General features: G+C 38.0%; 2 protein-coding genes across 3 annotated transcripts in view; one reads left to right on the forward strand and one right to left on the reverse strand.

The window, feature by feature from the left end:
- The window catches only part of RIOK1 (RIO kinase 1), a 140090-nt gene that overhangs the window by 74303 nt on the left and 46502 nt on the right, over positions 1–19285 (reverse strand). The window lies entirely within an intron of this gene.
- The window catches only part of CAGE1 (cancer antigen 1), an 86261-nt gene that overhangs the window by 32875 nt on the left and 34101 nt on the right, over positions 1–19285 (forward strand). The window contains 3 exon segments of the mRNA XM_078153624.1: positions 321–401; positions 7334–7367; positions 7370–7440. Of these exon segments, the coding sequence (XP_078009750.1) occupies positions 321–401; positions 7334–7367; positions 7370–7440 (186 nt within the window).

Here is a 19285-nt window from a genome sequence, read left to right on the forward strand (position 1 = left end):
TAGTGAGATAATAAAAGTAAATTTGCATGTATCGATTTAATTTTGATAAAACTTTGTGCCATTAGAATTAATTGGGATTCCAAATATTGAAGGTAGTATTTTGAATTAAGCCTGTTTTTATATTCAGAGAGCCTTATTGACCTCTCATGAATTTACTTTGAAAATATAACCTCATCTTTATGGAGACACCTATGTTATCTTTAATCATATATACTTAAAGATTCTTCCTGTGAAGCCCAGTAACATACAGTAAAGATAATAAGAACACAGAATGATTTTCTCTTCCTTTTATAATATAAATTGTCTCTAATTCTTTCTAGCTACTGAAACATAAGGAAAGAATCTCAACTTTTAGGGAGTTAATTGCTAATGAAAAAGTTTCTCAAGAAAAAGTTTTTGAGGTATGTGTAATACTTATCATGTTCTGTCTTCCACATTTTGCAAAGATGATACCACTGATAAACCTTGTATGAATTGATTCCTACTCCCACCTTCCACCCATATCCTATCATCTCTATCTATTTGAAGTCCCTCTGTTTATTCAAAGCCCAAAATACTGCAGCCTCCTCCATGAAACAATTGGACAGCTTCACGTCCCACAAATAGGCAGTTTGCCTCCCTGCAAAAGAAACATTGAACATTCTCTAGCATGAGGGTCTTTTTGTGGCAAGGGTAGCTGGGCTCCTCTCCATAGGAAATAGTTTCTTGTGTTTCACAGAATAAGGATGTGGATCCACAGGTACCATAATGTGAGAAGTCCAATAATGGCCAGAAGAAAAAGAAACATCAGTGTTTGGTGACTCCCTGCTGAGAGTATTTGTTCACCCAACATAAGTAACAGAGATATTTGCTTTCTCCCTGGGGCAGATGTCTGGATGTGATGAAGTCTCTCCCAAGAACTGTCAAACATGATGACTGCTACCCATTTCTGGTGATTCATGTGAAGACAAATGATACTAGCAGTAGAATCTGAAAAAAATATTTTTAAGGATTATGGAGTTGTGGGCAAAAAACTAAGCCCTTAGGAGCACAGATGATGTTTTCATTAGTGTTTGCTATTACAGGTACAGGATTCCAAAGAGGGGGAAAAAAAGGCAGAATTGGGAAATGAACAGTGGATTCAAAATATGGTGCCTGAGAACAAGATTTGGATTTCTAGACCACAGCTTAAAACATAGCGATAATAGACACTTAAAAAGGGATCAAATATATGCAGACAAATGCCAGCGAAAACACTTTCTTGTTTCTTGTAAATCGCCTCAAGAGAATTTTAAACGATAAAGGAAGGAGGAGAGAGAAAATAGCCACATAATTCTGACAAGTCTAATACTACAGAGAGGGAACAAGAAGGTACAGCATTAAAAGAAACATAGTAAAGCAGGAGGCCAATAATTCACAGAAGACTCTCCAAGAAGCAATAAAAAATATCTATGGCTGTTCTTTACATGGTGGCAAAAAAGTGGGAAATGAAAATGAATCCATCAATTAGGGAATGGCTGAATGTGTTGTAGTAGGGATATTAATGTGATAAAATACTGCTATGCTGTAAGAAATGAAGGGGATGGTTTCTGAGAAAGTCTGGAAAGACTTGTATGAACTGATGCAGAGTAAAGTGAACAGAACCAGGAGAACACTTTATACAGTAACACCAATATTATAAAGACAAACAACTTTGAAAGACTTAAGAACTCTGATCATCACAGTGACAAACTACAGTTCCACAGGACTCGCAACGCAACTTGATACAGACCTCCAGATAGAGAGGTGGTAGACTCAGAGGACCGATTCAGGAAAGCTGGTTTTACATGGCCACTGGGGGTTGGTCAGGCAGGGGGTTTGCTTTCTCAGTGGGAGTGAGGAGGGAAGGTGGAAGGGAGAGAATGCGAATCAGAAAATAAAATGTTGAATTTTTTGAAAAAAGGAACCAAACATATATATAATATATATTTCACTTTTTTAAATAATATTTCCCCCAATTACATGTTAAAATAATTTTTTTAAGGTTTTGAGTTTCAAATTCTAGCCTTCTCTCCCTCTTTCCTCTCCCCCCTCCCTGAGACAGTAAGCAATCCCATATAGGTTATACATGTGCAATCATGTAAAACATTTCCATATTAGTCATTTTGTACAAAGAGACTTCAACCGGAAGGAAGGAAGGAAGGAAGGAAGGAAGGAAGGAAGGGAGGAAGGAAGGAAAAATAGCATGCTTCAGTCTGTATTCAGACAATATCAGTTTTTTCTCTGAAGATAGATAACGTTTCATCATGAACTTTTTGAGATTGTCTTGGATCATTGTATTTCTGAGAATAAGTCATTCATAGTTCCTCATTATACAATACTGCTGTTACTGTGTACAACATCCTCCTGGTTCTGCTCACTTCATTTAACTTCAGTTCATGTAAGGGTGGAGTTAATTTTCTATTAAAATTTTTTACTCGTGCAAAGAAATCAAGAACTTGAGGGGAAAAAATGGTGGAGAGCCTTTGGGTGAGGATCAAAAGACCTGGAAAAAGAATCAATATTATTGTTAGGAGTGTACTGTAAACCATCAGGACAAAAAGGAAGAATTAGATGGGGAATTTGGGAAACATCACAAACCTGCTATGAAAGCATTGCAGTGTACGGAGGAGGAGCCGAATTATCTGGATATCTACTGCCACACACTCTCCTTCTGCCAAAATCAGTAGCTAGTCAACTTGTGACATACTTTAATGATGATTTCATCCTTCAAAAGGTGAAAGAATTAAAAAAATGAACTGCTATTTTGGACTTGATTCTGGCCATATTGGGGAACCTATCATAGAAGTCATGATATAGAAGAAAGGAAAACTGCATAATCTGATATGTCACCTAGATTTGAGGAGAGCATACATCAAAGGATTCAGAGGAGGTAGAGAGATTAAATGGTTTAATATTTTTAAGAGGTAGCTGACCCAAGTAATGGGAGGCCCTCAAGAATGAAATTCTAAAGACATAAACAGAAATAATTTGGATGAGAAAGAAAAAGAGAAACTACCTTAAGAGTCCATCATGTAGACACAGGGAACTCAGGAACAAATCCACATTTCAAAAAGTGCTATAAAGAACATGGAGGAGGAATACCAAAGAATACCCCAGTCTTGTAAGAATTGTTTCAGGAGCACTGCATCCCAGAATGAGTGGAGGTGGTGGTTGATGCTGTGGACAGCCAAAGGGATTTTTTATCTATGTTGGTTATAAAAAGAAGATCAAAAAAAGAATGGGGCTACTGTTCAAGAGGGATATAATGACCAGACAACTGACCTACTTAACTCTTATTTCGTTTCTGTTTTCCCTCCTAAAGAGAGTGATCAGTGGAAAGAATAGAACAAAAATGGTAAGGGGGTAGTGGAAATACAAGGTAAATGAGACAGGATCAGTGAGTTCAAGTCACTAGGCACAAAGTGCAGCCTAAAGAGTACTGACACATGATTGCTGAGCCACTTTTGGTAGACTTAGACATCTCTTGGAAAATGGGACAGCTACTACAAGACTAGAAATGGGTAGATATTGTCCCAGTTTTTTTTTTAGAAATGGGAAAGGACAGAGTCTACAAGCTTCAGTGCTGAGGGAGTTTAACTTCTCTTCCTGGAAAAGTTCTAGGACACATTATTAAGGTGCTGGTTTGTGAGTACCTAAGGAAGCAGTGATCTCAGAGTGGTAGCATGAATTTATCAAGGACAAGCTGTGTCAGACTAATCTCAGTTCTTTTTATTCTGAAGTAATAAGATGGGAAAGGGGTGGGGGCTGGGGAGATGTGCTATACTTAAATCTCAGCAAAGCATTTGGCAAGGTTTCTCATTCTATGCCCATATATAAGATGAAGAAATATAGCTAGGTGATAGGTAAATTAGGGTTTGGGTTGAATGACTAGACACAGAGTAGTTATTAATAAGTCAATGTCAACTTGGAGAAAGGTCTGTAGGAATGTGCTCCAGGGATCTGTATTTAGCCTTATGTTATTCAACATTTTAATCAAAGACTTGGATGCAGGCAGAGATGGCATGTTTATTCAACTTGCAGACAACATGAAGTGTGAATGAATAGCCAGTTCCCCTGGCTGGGGAGCTCTGTACCTTTCCAAGGGCCAATATCTCTGTGCACTGGAATATTCTCAGCTTCCCCAATCAGAAGAGCTAATTTGTTACTGGAAAAAGAGGCCAAGGTGTCCATTATGATTAAATGTAGAGTTTAATAAATAGTTTTAATAATCATAATGGATTACTCACAATAGGGGCCAGTCTGGAGCAGCTGCCAGATGAAAACAGTCTCAATAATGGATCAAAAGACCCCCAGGAAAGCCCAGTAGTAATTACAAAAATCAGACAAAAGGAGGTGGAGTTATAAAGCACATAGCTTGGTGGATATTTTGGGTTTCTGCTTAGTAATGAGCTCATTTCTAAGCTTGGGCATTAAGCCAATGTTATTGGGCAAATGCCCAAACACAAGTTTGTGTATTGGTCACATGTGCTGGTCATGAATTGGTCACTGTGTCCATATGACGGTTATTGCCTGGTCACATTATCTCAGTTATGACTCAGTATCTGAATTATGATTTTAAACAAGTAACCATGTCTGGGCTTCCATCTTTCACTGAGTTTTCACTTATGGCTTTCACTTGTTACTGTGTTTTATGGCCTTTTTCCCCAATCAGGACCCTACAAACACGTATGAGAGTCTAGGTCCAAAGAGGTCTAGATAGACTGGAACAGAGATGGTGAGCTCGCTACAGCCCACAAAACTCCTGAGTGGACTAGAACCAGATTAAAATGTAATTGGGAAATGTTTAACAAAATAAATACAAATACAGTTCAATATAGATAATATTAATTTGTGGTTTTCTAAGTCACTATCCTGCCCATAGGGATTGATTTCTATTTGAGTCTGATACCATTGGACTAAAACTGGGCTGAATTGAATAAGATTAAATTCAAGAGGCATAAAATATTATATTTGCATTCAAAATACCAACTTCAAAAACAATGGGATGTTCTAAATGGAAGGTTTAGCTAAACAATATTTTCTGTGAAAAAAAATTCATTCCTGTTTGGGAGGTGGTGAGGAGATGGGAAGGGAAAGGAATAAGCATTTATATGGCTCCTACTTTGTGCCAGGCTCTGTGCTAAGCTTTTTACAAATTGTCTAATGTAATCCTCACAACAATCCTGCAAGGCATATGCTATTCCTGTTTTATAGATGGGAAAAAATGAGGCAAAGAGAAGTGACTTGCCCAGGGCCACACAGCTACAAAGTGTCTAGGCTGGACTTGAACTGAGGTCTTCCTGATTCCAAACCCAACACTTTATCCACTAACCTCTCCCCCACATCTGCCTCTTAATGGACTACAATCTCAGTGTGAATCAGTGTGATGACGCTGTTAGCCAGAACTAGAACAGAACAGCCAGTGCTCTCCTGGGCTATAGTAAGAAAGGTATAATGTCTAGGAGGAGATAAATAATATTGTCTTGCTGTACACTGCCCTGGTCAGGCTGCACTTTGAGTTTGGGATTCAGTTGTGGGAATCACCATTTCAGAAAACCAGATGAGTTGGCATGTGTCCTGAGGAGCATAGCTGGATACCTGGAGAGCACACCATACAGGGATGGTTGGATGTCAAAGAGAAACAAAAGCTTGTCTTCAGGTGCTTGCAGGGATGTCACAGAGCTAGAAGCAACAGCAGAAAGCTGCAGAGAAGCACAGTTAGGTTTTAAGGAAAGTTTTCCCCTTCCACTCCTTTCTATTAACATCTTTATAGTGTCATCATAGTAGTGGGGTCTTTGGGTCAAAAGGTATGAAATTGGCTCAGTTCTATAAGCTTTTATTCTTATGGGACAACTTGGTGGCGCAGTGAGTGGACACCAGACGCGGAGTCAGGAAACTGTTGTTCAATCCTTTTAGGCCTGTCTGATTCTTTGTGACCCCAATTGGGATTTTCTTGGCAAAGATACTGGAATGGTTTGCCATTTCCTTCTCAGCTCATTTTATAGATGAGGAAATTGAGGCAAACAGGGTTAAGTGAGTTGCCCAGGGTCACAGAGCTAGTAAGTGTCTCAGGCTGGATTTGAACTCAGGTCTTCCTGATTCCAATCCCAGTGCTCTATCTACTACACCACCCAGCTCTGTCACCTCACACATTTACCAGCTGTGTGACCCTGGACAAGTCACTTAACCTCGCTCTTCCTCAGTTTTCTTAACTGTAAAATGAAGATAATAATAGCATCTACTCCCAGGATGGTTGTGAGGATCAAATGAGATAATTGTAAAACATTTAGCACAGTGCCCAGCACATAGTAAGCATTATGTAAATGTTTATATAATTTATATCAATATAAATGTCAGCTGCTGTGATGATGATGGCACTTTACCTGGACCTTTCCTTTCCATATATCATACTCTCTTATATTATACTCATGTCTTTTTACTCATCTTTGATTACAAACTCTTTGAGATCAGAGTCTAATTGCATTTCTAGTACCATTGCCTTTCACGCAGTAGGTGATTGATTAATTAAGCATTTATTGAATGAAGATCTCAATTACAGACTGGCAGACAAATAGCTGGGCAAGATTTCATGTAAAGAGGGCCTGGGGATTTTCCAACTTTGTATCCCCAGTGTCAAAGAAAAATACTATATATTATGTTGTAGGTACAAGTCTGCTAGAAATAATTTTATTTAGCTTATCATTATTCTAGATCCAAGCTCTTCTAAAAGAGTGAAATGTCCAAATTGGCTCAGACATCTCTCTCTACCCCAAGACAATCAGAGGGAACACTTTTAGAAATCTTGAAGAAAAAAAGTCAGAGTGTTAAAATACATTTGGGGGTGAGGTTAACATTCTAGAACAATAGTAATTAAGAATAATCACTGCTCCATTCCTCCTTGACTATCTCTCAAGGGTTCTCCTGGAGCAATCAAAGGGACTGTCCTCTGATCAATATTTAATCCTTTCTAAATGGAGAAAGGTGGGTCATTACACTGTCACTTCAAAGAAGGTACTGATCATTAACTTTAAAAGAGGTATTTTTTTTGTCCTGAATTTTGGTTACTGTCTTTGATAGTTTCCTTAGGAAAGAATGTTGTTTTGTTTTTTCCTTGACCCACTACTCACCTGCTAAAAGGATAAGTATGGAAAGGTTTTTAGATTGTAAAAATATTTATTCCTATTTCTGGAGAAACCAAAAAGGAGATTTTTAAAGATGTGCTTCCATACTAGCACAGTGCTTTGCACACAACAGATGTTTAATAAATATCTTTAAATAGAATTTGATAAAATAAAGAAATATTGTGACTGAACATTAATATATTTATTTTTAGGACAGAGACACTGATTTAGAAGAACTCGAAAATTATACAATGTGCCTGACTTATTAGGCACCAAACTAAATCAGTACCATGATCTAAATGAAGAGCTTAATTCCCTGGTAAGAAAAACTACATGTTACTATCATTTAAGCATTATAGAGCAGGGATGAGGAACCTGTGGCCTCAAAGCTATATGTGGCCCTCTAGGTCCTCAAGTGCAGCCCTTTGACTGAATCTAAACTTCACAGAACAAATCCTTTGTGTTCAGAGGGCCACCCTTGAGGACCTAGAGGGCCATTGTGTGGCCTCGAGGCCGCAGGTTCCCCACCTTTGTTATAGAGTAACAAACTTTAAAAGAAAAATTATCAACTGCAACATTTTTTCTGTTTCTCCAGAATCCTATTCATTTAATCCATATTTATCAATATCATGATGGTGACAAGTTTAATAGCAACAAGTCTTATTAGCCTAAAGAAGAAAAGCACTGGTTTATTATCTTCAGTGCCTGCAAGCCAAAGGTGGACACAGGAAAGTTCAGTGAAAAATGTTTGGCTTGGACCCAGAGAGGTGGCATAGGCATAGGCCTATAGTTCTACTCCTAAGAGAGGCTGAGGTTGGTAGATTGCTTGAGCTCAAGAGTTCTGAGCTGCAGAAAGGCTAAAGCATATCTAGGTAGTTATGTCCAGGAGTGGTGAAAGAGGGTGGCACCATGTTACTTAGGAGAGGTGAACCATCCTGCATCAGAAACAGAACTGGTTAAAGCTTCCAAGCCAATCAGCAATGGGACTGGGCCCATTAGTGGCCACTGTACTTCCAGGCTGGGTAAAATAGGAAGACCCAGTATCGAAAAAGAGGAAAAATAAAAAAGAAAATATGGCTCAGGATTAAGAGATTAAAGAAGCCAGACTTTATACTACACCAAAGCCTCAAAGCAGGTATCATGAATAGCTGTTTTAAAAATATTTATTTATTTATTAGTTTTCAACATTCACTTCTATAAGATTTTGAATTCCAAATTTTCTCCCCCTCCCTCTGTTGCCCCATCCCTTCATTCCCTCCTCCCCAAGATGGCGTGCAATCTGATATGGGTATACACGTACAATCATATTCAACATATTTCCATATTAGTGATGTTGTAGAGAAGAATTAGAACCAAAGTGAAAAACCATGAGAAAGAAGAAACAAAAAAAGAAAGAGAGAGAGAAAGAGAAAATAATATTCTTCAATCTGCATTGAGACTCCATAGTTCCTTCTCTGGATATAGATAGCATTTTCCATCATGAGTCTTTTGGAATTGTCATAGATCACTGCATCACTTAGAAGAGCAAAGTCTATCAAAGTTGGTTATTGCACAGTGTTACTGTTCCTGTGTACAATATTCTCCTGGTTCTGCTCACTTTACTCAGCATCAGTTCCTGTAAGTCTTCCCAGGTTTTTCTGAGGTCCACCTGCTCATCATGTCTTCTTATTTTCTTATGTATTCCATTACATCTATATACCACAACTTGTTCAGCCATTCCCCAGTTAATGGGCGTCCCTCAATTTCTAATTCTTTGCCACCACAATAAGAGCTGCTATAAATATTTTTGTACATGTGGGTCCTTTTCTCATTTATACAATCTCTTTGGGGTACAGAACTAGAAGTGGTATTGCTGTGTCAAAGGGAATGCACCATTTTATAGCCCTTTGGGCACAGTTCCAAATTGTTCTCCAGAATGGTTGGATCAGCTCACAACTCTACCAACAATGCATTAGTATTCCATTCTTCCCACATCTTCTCCAACATTTATCATTTTCCTGTTTTGTCATGTCAGCCAATCTGATAGGAGTAATGTGGTACTTCACAGCTGTTTTAATTTACATTTCCATAATCAATTTTGATTTAGAGCATTTTTTCATATGAGTATAGGTGGCTTTAATTTTTTCATCTGAAAACTGCCTGTTCATAACGTTTGACTATTTATCAATTGGAAAATGACTTGTATTCTTATAAATTTGACTCAGTTCTCTCTATGTTTTAGAAGAAATGAGGCTTTAATGAGAGTTACTGGCTGTAAAAACTGTTTCCTAGCTTTCTGCTTCCCTTCTCATCTTGGTTGCATTGACTTTGTTCATGCAAAAATTTTTTAATTTAATGTAATCAAAATTATCCATTTTGCATTTCATGTTTCATAATAATCTATCTCTTGTTTGGTCATAAATTCTTCCACTCTCCATAGATCTTACAGGTAAACTATTCCTTGCTCTCCTAATTTGCTTATAGTATCACCCTTTATATCTAAATCATATATCCATTTTGACTTAATTTTGCTATATGGTGTAAGATGTTGGTCTATGCCTAGTTTCTCCCATACTCTTTTCTAGTTTACCAGAAGTTTTTGTCAAACAGTGAGTTCTTATCCTAGAAGCTGGAGTCTTTGGGTTTATCAAACAGTCAATTACTGTAGTCATTGACTACTGTGTCTTGTGTACCTAACCTATTCCACTGATCCACCACTCTGTTTCTTAGCCAGTACCAAGTAGTTTTGATGATTGCTCCTTGATAATAGTTTTAGATCTAGTACAGCTAGGCCACCTTCCCATGCATTTCTTTTCATTAATATCCTTGATCATGAATACTTTTTTCAAGAGAATTGGAGTACACTGAACATGAAAAGCACCAAATACCATTATTATATTTTATCAGACAGGAAATTACTATTCCTTCTCTGAGTCTTTTCCTGGATCCTCATACAGATCATGCCCTCTAACCATAGGTGTCCCACAAGGCTCTGTTCTGGGCTCTCTTGTTTTCTCCCTTTATACTACTTCACTTGGTGATCTCATCAGCTCCCATGGATTGAATTACCATCTCTATGCTGATGATTCTCAAATCTACCTTTCCTGCCCCAACCTCCCTGCTGACTTCCAGCCTCCCATTTCCAACTGGCTTTCACATATCTTCAACTGGATATCCAGTAGACATCTTCCATTCAACATGTCATTATTTTTCCTCCTGAACCTTCCTACCTTCCTTATTATCCTCCCAATCCTTCAGGCTCACAACCTGGAAACATCCTTGTGATCTCTCATCCTCCATATACAATCTATGGCCAAGGCCTGTTAACTTCACCTTTGCAACATCTCTCTAATACGCCCCCTTCTCTCCTCTGATGCTGCCACCACCCAAGTGCAGGCCCTCATCACCATGCCTGGATTATTATAATAGCCTGCCTCACGTATCTCTCTCTCTAGGAGAGTCCATCGTCCATTCAGCCAATAAAGTGATTTAAAACTCAGCCCAATAATGTCACTTTGTATTTAATAAACTCCAGTGGCTCTCCATTGCCTCTAGAAGCAAATACAAAATGTTCTCTTTGGTATTCAAAGCCCTTTATAACCTAACTCCAACCTACCTTTCTAGTCTTCTTATACCTTACTTCCCAAGACATACTCTTGGATTCACTGACACTGGCTCCTGGCTGTTTCATGAACAAGACACTTCATCTCTTGGCTGCAGACATTGTCTCTGATTGTCCTCTGTACCTGGAATGCTCTCCCTCTTCATCTCTACCTTACTGATTTCCTGGCTTCCTTTAAGTCCCAAGTAAAATCTCATCTTTTATTGAAAGCCTTCCCTCTATTATTCTATATTATTTAAATGTGCTTCCATGTTAACAGTGCCTTGCACACAATAGATGTTTAATAAATATGTTTAAGTAGACCACTCTATATTCTAGTGCCTTCCCTCTGTTAATCATTTCCAATTTATCCTGTATATAGCTTGCTTTGTATACATTTGTTTTCATGTTATCTTCCCCCATTTGGTTATAAGCTCCTGGAGGGGAGTGTCTATCTCTTGCCTCTTTTAGTATCTCCACTACTTAGCACAGTACCTGACACATAGTAGGTGTTTAATAAATGTTTGTTACTGGTCCATACACCTGGACTATATCCTCAAATTTGCTTCTTAAGAGGAAGAAAAAGGGGACAACAGAGGGTGCCAGAGAGCTGGAGAGGGAGGGAGAAATGAGAAGGTTATTCATAGAGATTAGGACTCAGTTAAAGCCAACCAAGAGAACCATGTAACCCAAGAAATGTCAGCAGACAAAAGCAGCATGAACTTCGTGGGCTCCACCAAGAGCTGCAGGAATACCAGCCAGCATGAGTGGCATAGCAGTAACAGACAGGGAGGAGGGATCTATAGCCAAGGAAAAGCAAGAAAGAGAGTCACAATATATAGGAGCAATTCAACCTGTGGCAGTGCTTTACTCCAGGGTAGAACTACAATTTAAATGTACTGGTTTTGTCCCTGCAAGAGGTGGCAATCTAGTAGAGAGATTATGGGAACTGCCTTCACTGCTGGGTTCAGGTGTGAGGTTTTGAATTTTTTTTGTTGGTTAAATAAAGCCAGTCCTATAGTCAATGATATGTTAGCCTAAATACTTGCATTAGAACTGAGAGGCCCGTTTCCTTTTTCATATAAACCTAGACATGAACTAGAGTCTTATATCTCCAGGAGCAACTCTGGGTAGGAGCATGAGCCTAGAATTTTAGTACTAGATTAAACCTGTACCCCAAGATAGGGCTTTAGCTAGTGAGAAGCAATGGAGGCTTCCTCAGTACTGCTGTGAAGGAGTAAAAGGGGGAGACGGAGAAGCATGGATACTCTTCTAGGGAGTACATTTCATCCCGGAGGCAGCTGCTGCCCCCAAGCCTACCTGGTGGTCTGCAGGCTAAAGGCCACCACATAGTATAATTCTACTTTGGCTACCCATTTCCATGGCATCCCCCTCCAGCCCTACCTTCCTCCTTGGCTCCCTGGTGCAAGGACCTGTTTCTGAGGCACAGGCCTCCCTTTCTCTTGCAGCCAAACTTGGATCGGGCTCATCATCATCACCATTCAATTTACAGATTGAGGGAACTAAGCTTGAAGCCAGGAAAATGATTTGTTCAAAATCATTTGAGCAGCTAGTGGCAAGACCAGAAAAACAGCACAGGTCTCCATTCTCCTAATCCTGTACCCTTTCAGTAGAAAAACAGTTGTGCTTATTAGGTATTTCTTTAGTGTGGTTAAAATTGTTCCAGAAGGGTTATACTTCTCCTGACCCAAATTCTAGAGTAAGGATTAAGCCTATGATTCCAGAGTCATAGAGAACCCCCAGGTGAGGACATTCCCTTTGCAGGGCAGATTAGCGTTTCTTCTGCAATTTAGTCTTAGTTGCTGAAAACCCTGCTAAGTTCAGTGACTTGCCCAGGATCACATGGGCAGTATGTGTCAGAGAGTAGAGTTGAACATAGGTCTTCTTGGCTGGGAGACCAACTCTCTAGCCAGGTCATCCATCTCACCACAATTATAACATAAAGTAAGAACCAAAAAACTAAGTAGAAATTCTAAAGGTTGGCTCAAGTCATTAAAAAAATTTTTTTAATTTAGAAAGTTTGTCAGGTGTCAAATGTAAAACATGCAAAATTATATTTCAATTAAAGGTGATCTCTAGAAGATTCCACCTAATTTTTTTTTTCACAAGAACAAAAGAACAAACTCCTATATGCACAGCCAATGCAGAGTAGTTACAGCTCTGTAGGAAGTCAATGGAAAATAACATCAAACCATTTTAACCTGAAGAATATTCACTTCTTCAATAACGTAGATTATTTTAAGCAAATGGAAAATTGAGTTTTGTGCTTATTTTTTTCCAGGGGTATTCATGGTTTTGGCTGCTTTGTTTAATGTCAATACATTTTGCTTTCCCAAGTCACCTGCTTTCCTTTATTTTTTTTTCTTGAAAAACTAATTAGTAAAGTAACTGTTTTTTGGTTTTTTGTTTTCAGAAAAACTAATTAGTAAAATAACTATGTTCAATTACATAAGATTTACTAGCGAACAAACAAACAAAAAGCCCCCAAACTCAAGTTTTTTGGAGTTTAGTTGTTTTGTTTTTGTTTTTTTGGTTTGCTACCAGATCTCATATAATTGAACGTGTTTACCTTACTAATTAGTGAAAGTTATTCTTTCAACTTGGGGGTTTTTGTTTGTTTTTTACCCTTCACTACTACTATAAATAGTGTTGTTTCATGGTGGCAACATATTGGTATATCCCAAATAAATCAAGATTTTGTTATTAACCTAGAGGTTACCCTAATTCAAATAAAAGTATGTCTCTTATTATATGTAGGCTTTGCTTCATTATATTTTTATCCAAATATGTGTGTGTGTGTTGCTTTCGGTGATTTCATTTTAAAAATTTATTTATTTTTAATATTCTTTTCTTTTTAAATTTTGAGTTCCAAGACTTAGCTATTCTCAGTAACACAAAGATTCATGATGCTTCCAGAGGCCTTATGATGAAAAATACTATCTTTCTCCAGAGAAAGAACTGAATACAGATCAAAGCATACTATTTTTTTAATATTTTTTGCTAGGTTTTTGGGTTTATTTTCTTTTGTGACTAATATGGAAATGTTTTGCATAACTGCACATATATTACATATCAAACTGCTTACTGTCTAAAGGGGGGAGGGAGCGAGAATTTGGAACTCAAATTTTTAAAAAATGAATGTTAAAAATTGTTTTTATGTGTAATTGGAAAATAAAATATTAAAAATACAAGAGAAAAATTTTTAACTCACCCACTGAGAAGGCAAGCTATATGATATCAGTTATACATGTGAAATCATGCAAAATACATTTCCATACTGGCCATATTTTTTGAAAAAGCAAGAAAAATAAAGTGAGAAAATTATATTTCAATTTGCATTCAGAGTTCATCAGTTCTATCTCCAGAGGCACATAGAATTTTTTCATCATGAGCCCTTTGGAATTGTCTTGGATCATTGTATTGATCAAAGTAGCTGTTTTTCACAGTTGACCCACCATTGCTGTTACTGTGCCCAATGATCTTTGGTTCTTCTCACTTCCCTTTGTATCAGTTCATATGTGTCTTGCTGTAGTTTTTCTGAAACCACCTCTCTCATCATTTCTTATAGTACTCTATCACAATCATATGCCATAACTTGTTCAACCATTTTCCAATTGATAAGCATCTCTTCAATTTCTAATTCTTTGTCACCACAAAAAAAGAGCTACTACAAATATTTTCATACATGTAGGTCCTTTTCCTTTTTCTTTGATCTATGGGATACAGACCTAGTAGTGATATTGCTAGGTCAAAGAGTATGCAGAGTTTTATAGCCCTGTGGGCATAGTTCCAAATCATTTTCCAGAATGACTGGATCAGTTCACTGTTCCGGGAGCAGTTCATTAGTGTACCTATTTTTCCCTCATCCTCTCCAGCATTTGTCATTTCTGATAGGTGTGAGGTTGTTTTAAATTTGCATTTCTCTAATCAATAGTGACTTATAGCAATTTTTCATATGACTACAGATAGCTTTAATTTCTTCTGAAAACTGCCTGTTTTGACTACTTTGACCATTTATCAGCTGGAGAATGGCTCTTATTTTTATAAATCTGACTCAGTTCTATACTCAGTATATAGTTGAGAAATGAGGCTTTTATCAAAGTAACTTGTAAAAATTTTTGATATTACTCCATTATCTATAGTACCTTTCAGCAAAATGTAGTTTCCCTGATTCTCTCTTTTAATTAGGTCTGTTTTTGGTTTGGTTTTGTCAAAGATCATGATTGTTACCCCCACCTTTTTTACTTCCTCTGAAGCATATTAGATTCTGCTTTAGCCCTTTATTTTAACTCTTTGTGTGTCTTCCTGTTTCAAGTGTGTCTCTTGTATACGATATCTTGTGGGATTCTAGCTTCTAATGCATTCTCCTACCCACTTCCATTTTATGGGTGAGCTTATCCCATTCACATTCACAGTTATGATTACTAATTCTGTATTTCCCTCCATTATTTTCTGTTTCTTCTCTCTTTTATCCTGTTTCTTCTTAAAAGTCTATTTTGCTTCTAACATCAGTGATTTAATTTTAATTGGTTCTAATTTTACCACAAAATCATTTCTATTTTGTAGAGTAGAATTTTTCTAAAATTAATTTCTTCAGAGAGATTTGGAATTGTGCTCTTTGTTCTATTACAGGAAACTAACTTTTAAGAGTAGTTCTTAATCTTTGGACTTAAAGGCAATAATTATTTGCTTTGTCCCTAAAGTAAATACTACCTTTTACATAAATTATGAAATCTTTTACTATTTGTTTTATTGGAGATTAGCTAACAGGAAAATTCTACTCTGGTGACAGAAAGGAATTATAATGTTGTCCTTGGAAAGCACAAAGTCATCTAGAATATGTCAAACAATATGATATGAGAGATGGAAAATGAGAATTGACCAGATGTTTTTGTTTTTAATCTACCATGTAAGGATAAGGTTAGAATTTTTATGTGTATATTTGCATATAGAGAGAATATATATTTGTGTTTGTGTGTGTAAAATGTACAATATTCAGCCATAGACATTAACAAAATAACATGCTGCTTTGTTAAACAACGGTAGTCAGTCTACAAATATTTCTTCAGTGCCTGCTATGAGGCTGGCTATAAGAAATATCAAACAAATTAAAAGCTATGTTCCTGTGGGAGCAGCTAGGTGGCGCAGTGGATAGAGCACCGGGCCTTGGATTCAGGAAGGGCTGAGTTCAAATCCGGCCTTAGACACATAACACTTACTACCTGTGTATCCCTGGGCAAGTCACTTAACCCCGTTGCCTAACCCCCCCCCCAAAAAAAAAAGCTATGTTCCTGCTCTCACTCGGATTCTCAGACATCCTGACTTCTTTGGATTACCTTTCCTTCCTAGCAATCTCATGTGGCTCTTTATACCTCTTAAAAGCATTTTTATACTTGTATATGAAATAATATACATATAATATGCATGCACATTCTAAATATTTGCACATGAAAATTATCTTCCCTACAAGGCTATAAGTTCCTTAAGGAAAGAACTGTTATCTTTTTCATTTTTGTATTGCCAGCCCTTAGCACAGCGTTTTGCTTATAGATGAACAATGAATGGAATTTTTAGTAAAATTTATTAGGCCCTTTTTTACGTTTCTCGGAACCTTTTTAATCATCACAGTGATATAGAATTGAAATATGTGGTTTCACATATGATCCTCCTTTCAAAATTTTTTTAATTAATCAATTTATTTTTAGTTTTCAACATTCACTTCTACAAGATTTTGAGTTCCAAACCTTCTCCCCATCTCATCCCTCCCCCCACCCCAAAATGGCATGCATTCTGAATACCCCTTCCCCTAGTCTGCCCTCTCTTCTATCTCCCCCCCCTTTTCTTATCCCCTTCCCCTTCTATTTTCCTATAGGGGAGGATAGACTTCTGTACCCATTTCCTGTATTTCTTATTTCCCGGTTGCATATGAAAACTTTTTTTTTTAAACATGTGTTTTTAAAACTTTGGGTTCCAAATTTTCTCCCTTCCTTCCTCCCTCCCCACCCACCCTCATTGAAAAGGCAAGCAACTCAATATAGGTTATACATGTGCAGTTATGCAAAACACTTCCACAGTAGACATGTGAAAAACTAACTCTATTTCCCTCAATCCTATCCTGCCCCCCATTTATTCTATTCTTTCTTTTGACCCTGTCCCTCCTCAGAAGTATTTGCTTCTGATTACCCCCTTTCCCAATCTGCCCTCCTCTCTATCATCCCCCTGCTCTCTTGTCCCCTTCCCCCCTATTTTCCTGTAGGGTAAGACAGATTTCCATACCCAATTAAATGTGTATGTTATTCCCTCCTTAAGCCAAATCCTATGAGAATAAGATTCATTCATTCCCTCTCACCTTCCTCTATTTCCCCTCCACTATAATAGCCTTTTCTTTTCTGTTTTTTGTGAGATAATTTACCCTGTTCTACCTCTCCCTTTCTTCTTCTCCTAGTATAATCTTCTCTCATTCCTTAATTTTATTCTCCAGATGTGACCCCTTAATCTTCAAGTCACCTTGTGCCCTCTACCTACCTATCTATCCATCTATATACATACATATAATTTTTCCCCCTCCAACTACCTTAATACTGACAGAGGTCTCATGAGTTATAAATATAATCTTTCCATGCAGGGATGTGAACAGTTCAACCTTAATAAGTCTCTTATTATTTCTCTTTCCTGTTTACCTCTTCATGTTCCACTTGAGTCTTGTGTTTGAAAGTCAAATTTTCTATTCAGCTCTGGTCTTTTCATCAAGAATGCTTAAAAGTCCTCTATTTCACTGAATTATCATTTTCTCCCCCTGAAGGATTATACTCAGTTTTGCTGGGTAGGTGATTCTTGGTTGTAATTCTATGTCCTTTGCCCTCCGGAATATTATATTCCATGCCCTGCGGTCCTTTAATGTAGAAGCTGCTAAATCTTGTGTTATCCTGATTGTGTTTCACAATACTTGAATTGTTTCTTTCTGGCAGCTTGTAATATTTTCTCCTTGACCTGGGAGCTTTGATTTTTGGCTACAATATTCCTATGAGTTTTTCTTTGGGGATCTCTTTCAGGAGGAGATCTGTGGATTCTTTCAATTTCTATTTTGCCCTCTGGTTCTAAAATATCAGGGCAGTTTTCCTTGATAATTTCTTGAAAGATGATGTCTAGGCTCTTTTTTTGATCATGGCTTTCAGATAGTCCAATAATTTTTAAATTATCTTTCCTGGATCTATTTTCCAGGTCATTGTTTTTCCAATGAGATATTTCACATTATTTTCTGATTTTTCATTCTTTTGGATTTGTTTTACAGTGTCTCAATTTCTCATAAAGTAACTAGCTTCCAATTGCTCCATTCTAATTTTTAAAGAAGTATTTTCTTCAGTAATCTTTTGGACTTCCTTTTCCATTTGGCCAATTTTGCTTTTTGGGGTATTCTTCTCCTCATTGGCTTTTTGGACCTCTTTTGCCATTTGGGTTAGGCTATTTTTTAAGGTGTTATTTTCTTCAGTATTTTTCTGGGTCTCCTTTAGCAAGGTGTTCATTTGTTTTTCATGATTTTCTTGTATCACTCTCATTTCTCTTCCCAGTTTTTCCTCTACTTCTCTTACTTGCTTTTCAAACTCCCTTTTGAGCTCTTCCAAGGCCTGGGACTGATTCATATTTTTCTTGGAGGCTCTGGATGTAGGAGCTTTGACTTTGTTGTCTTCTTCTGGTTGTATGTTTTGATCTTCTTTTTCACCAAAGTAAGATAATATTGTCTGACTCTTTTTGCACTGCTTGCTCATGATCCCAGACAATTACTTGAGTTTTAAACTCTTTGTTAAGGTAAGAGTCTGCTTCCAATGTGGAGAATGTACTGTCCCAAGCTTCAGGGGTTTATACAGCTGCTTTCAGAGATACTTGTAGGGACCTGTAAATTTTCAGTTCTTGCAAGGTAGTATGATAAGGGGCGAGGTGTTTACTCCTTTCCTGGCCTGTGCTCTGGCCTATTAGTGACCACAGCACTCCTTTCTGTCCTGGAACTGTGAGGAAGGTTTCCTCTCCACTGCCACTACAAGCTCCACCATGCCAGCACTCCTCTTCACCCCAAGACCGCCGCCCAGCACTGTGACCCAGATCCAAGCACAGGCAAAGCAGGAGATTCCTGCCTCAGCACTGTCAAATAGATCCCTGAAATCCCCTCTCTGATCAGCCACTTAATTCCCTCTCAGTCTGTGGGCGGAAGCTCAGGACGCAGCCACCACCCTGGTGCCTGCGCTCTGCGCTCTGGAGCTGGCTCTGACCTAGCTCCTCTCTCAGCACCGCAGAAACAGACTTTTCCCACTGACCTTCTAAGTTGTCTTTGGTGTTTGTGCGTTGAGAGGTCTGGAAGCCACCACAGCTGCCCGAGATTCAGTCCTCTGAGGCCTGCTCCAGGTTCATTGCGGCCTGTGCACCCACACCACACTGAGCTCCTCTCCCCACCCAGTGCAATATACCTTTCTGATCAACCATCCAGGTTGTCTTGGGCTGGAAATTTGTTTCATTCTGTCTTTTTGTGGGTTCTGTTGCTTTAGAATTTGTTTAGAGCCATTTTTTATAG

This window comes from Phascolarctos cinereus, unplaced genomic scaffold (genome assembly GCF_003287225.1).
Source record: "Phascolarctos cinereus isolate Bilbo 61053 unplaced genomic scaffold, phaCin_HiC Scaffold_4;HRSCAF=312, whole genome shotgun sequence".
Classification (NCBI taxonomy): domain Eukaryota; kingdom Metazoa; phylum Chordata; class Mammalia; order Diprotodontia; family Phascolarctidae; genus Phascolarctos; species Phascolarctos cinereus.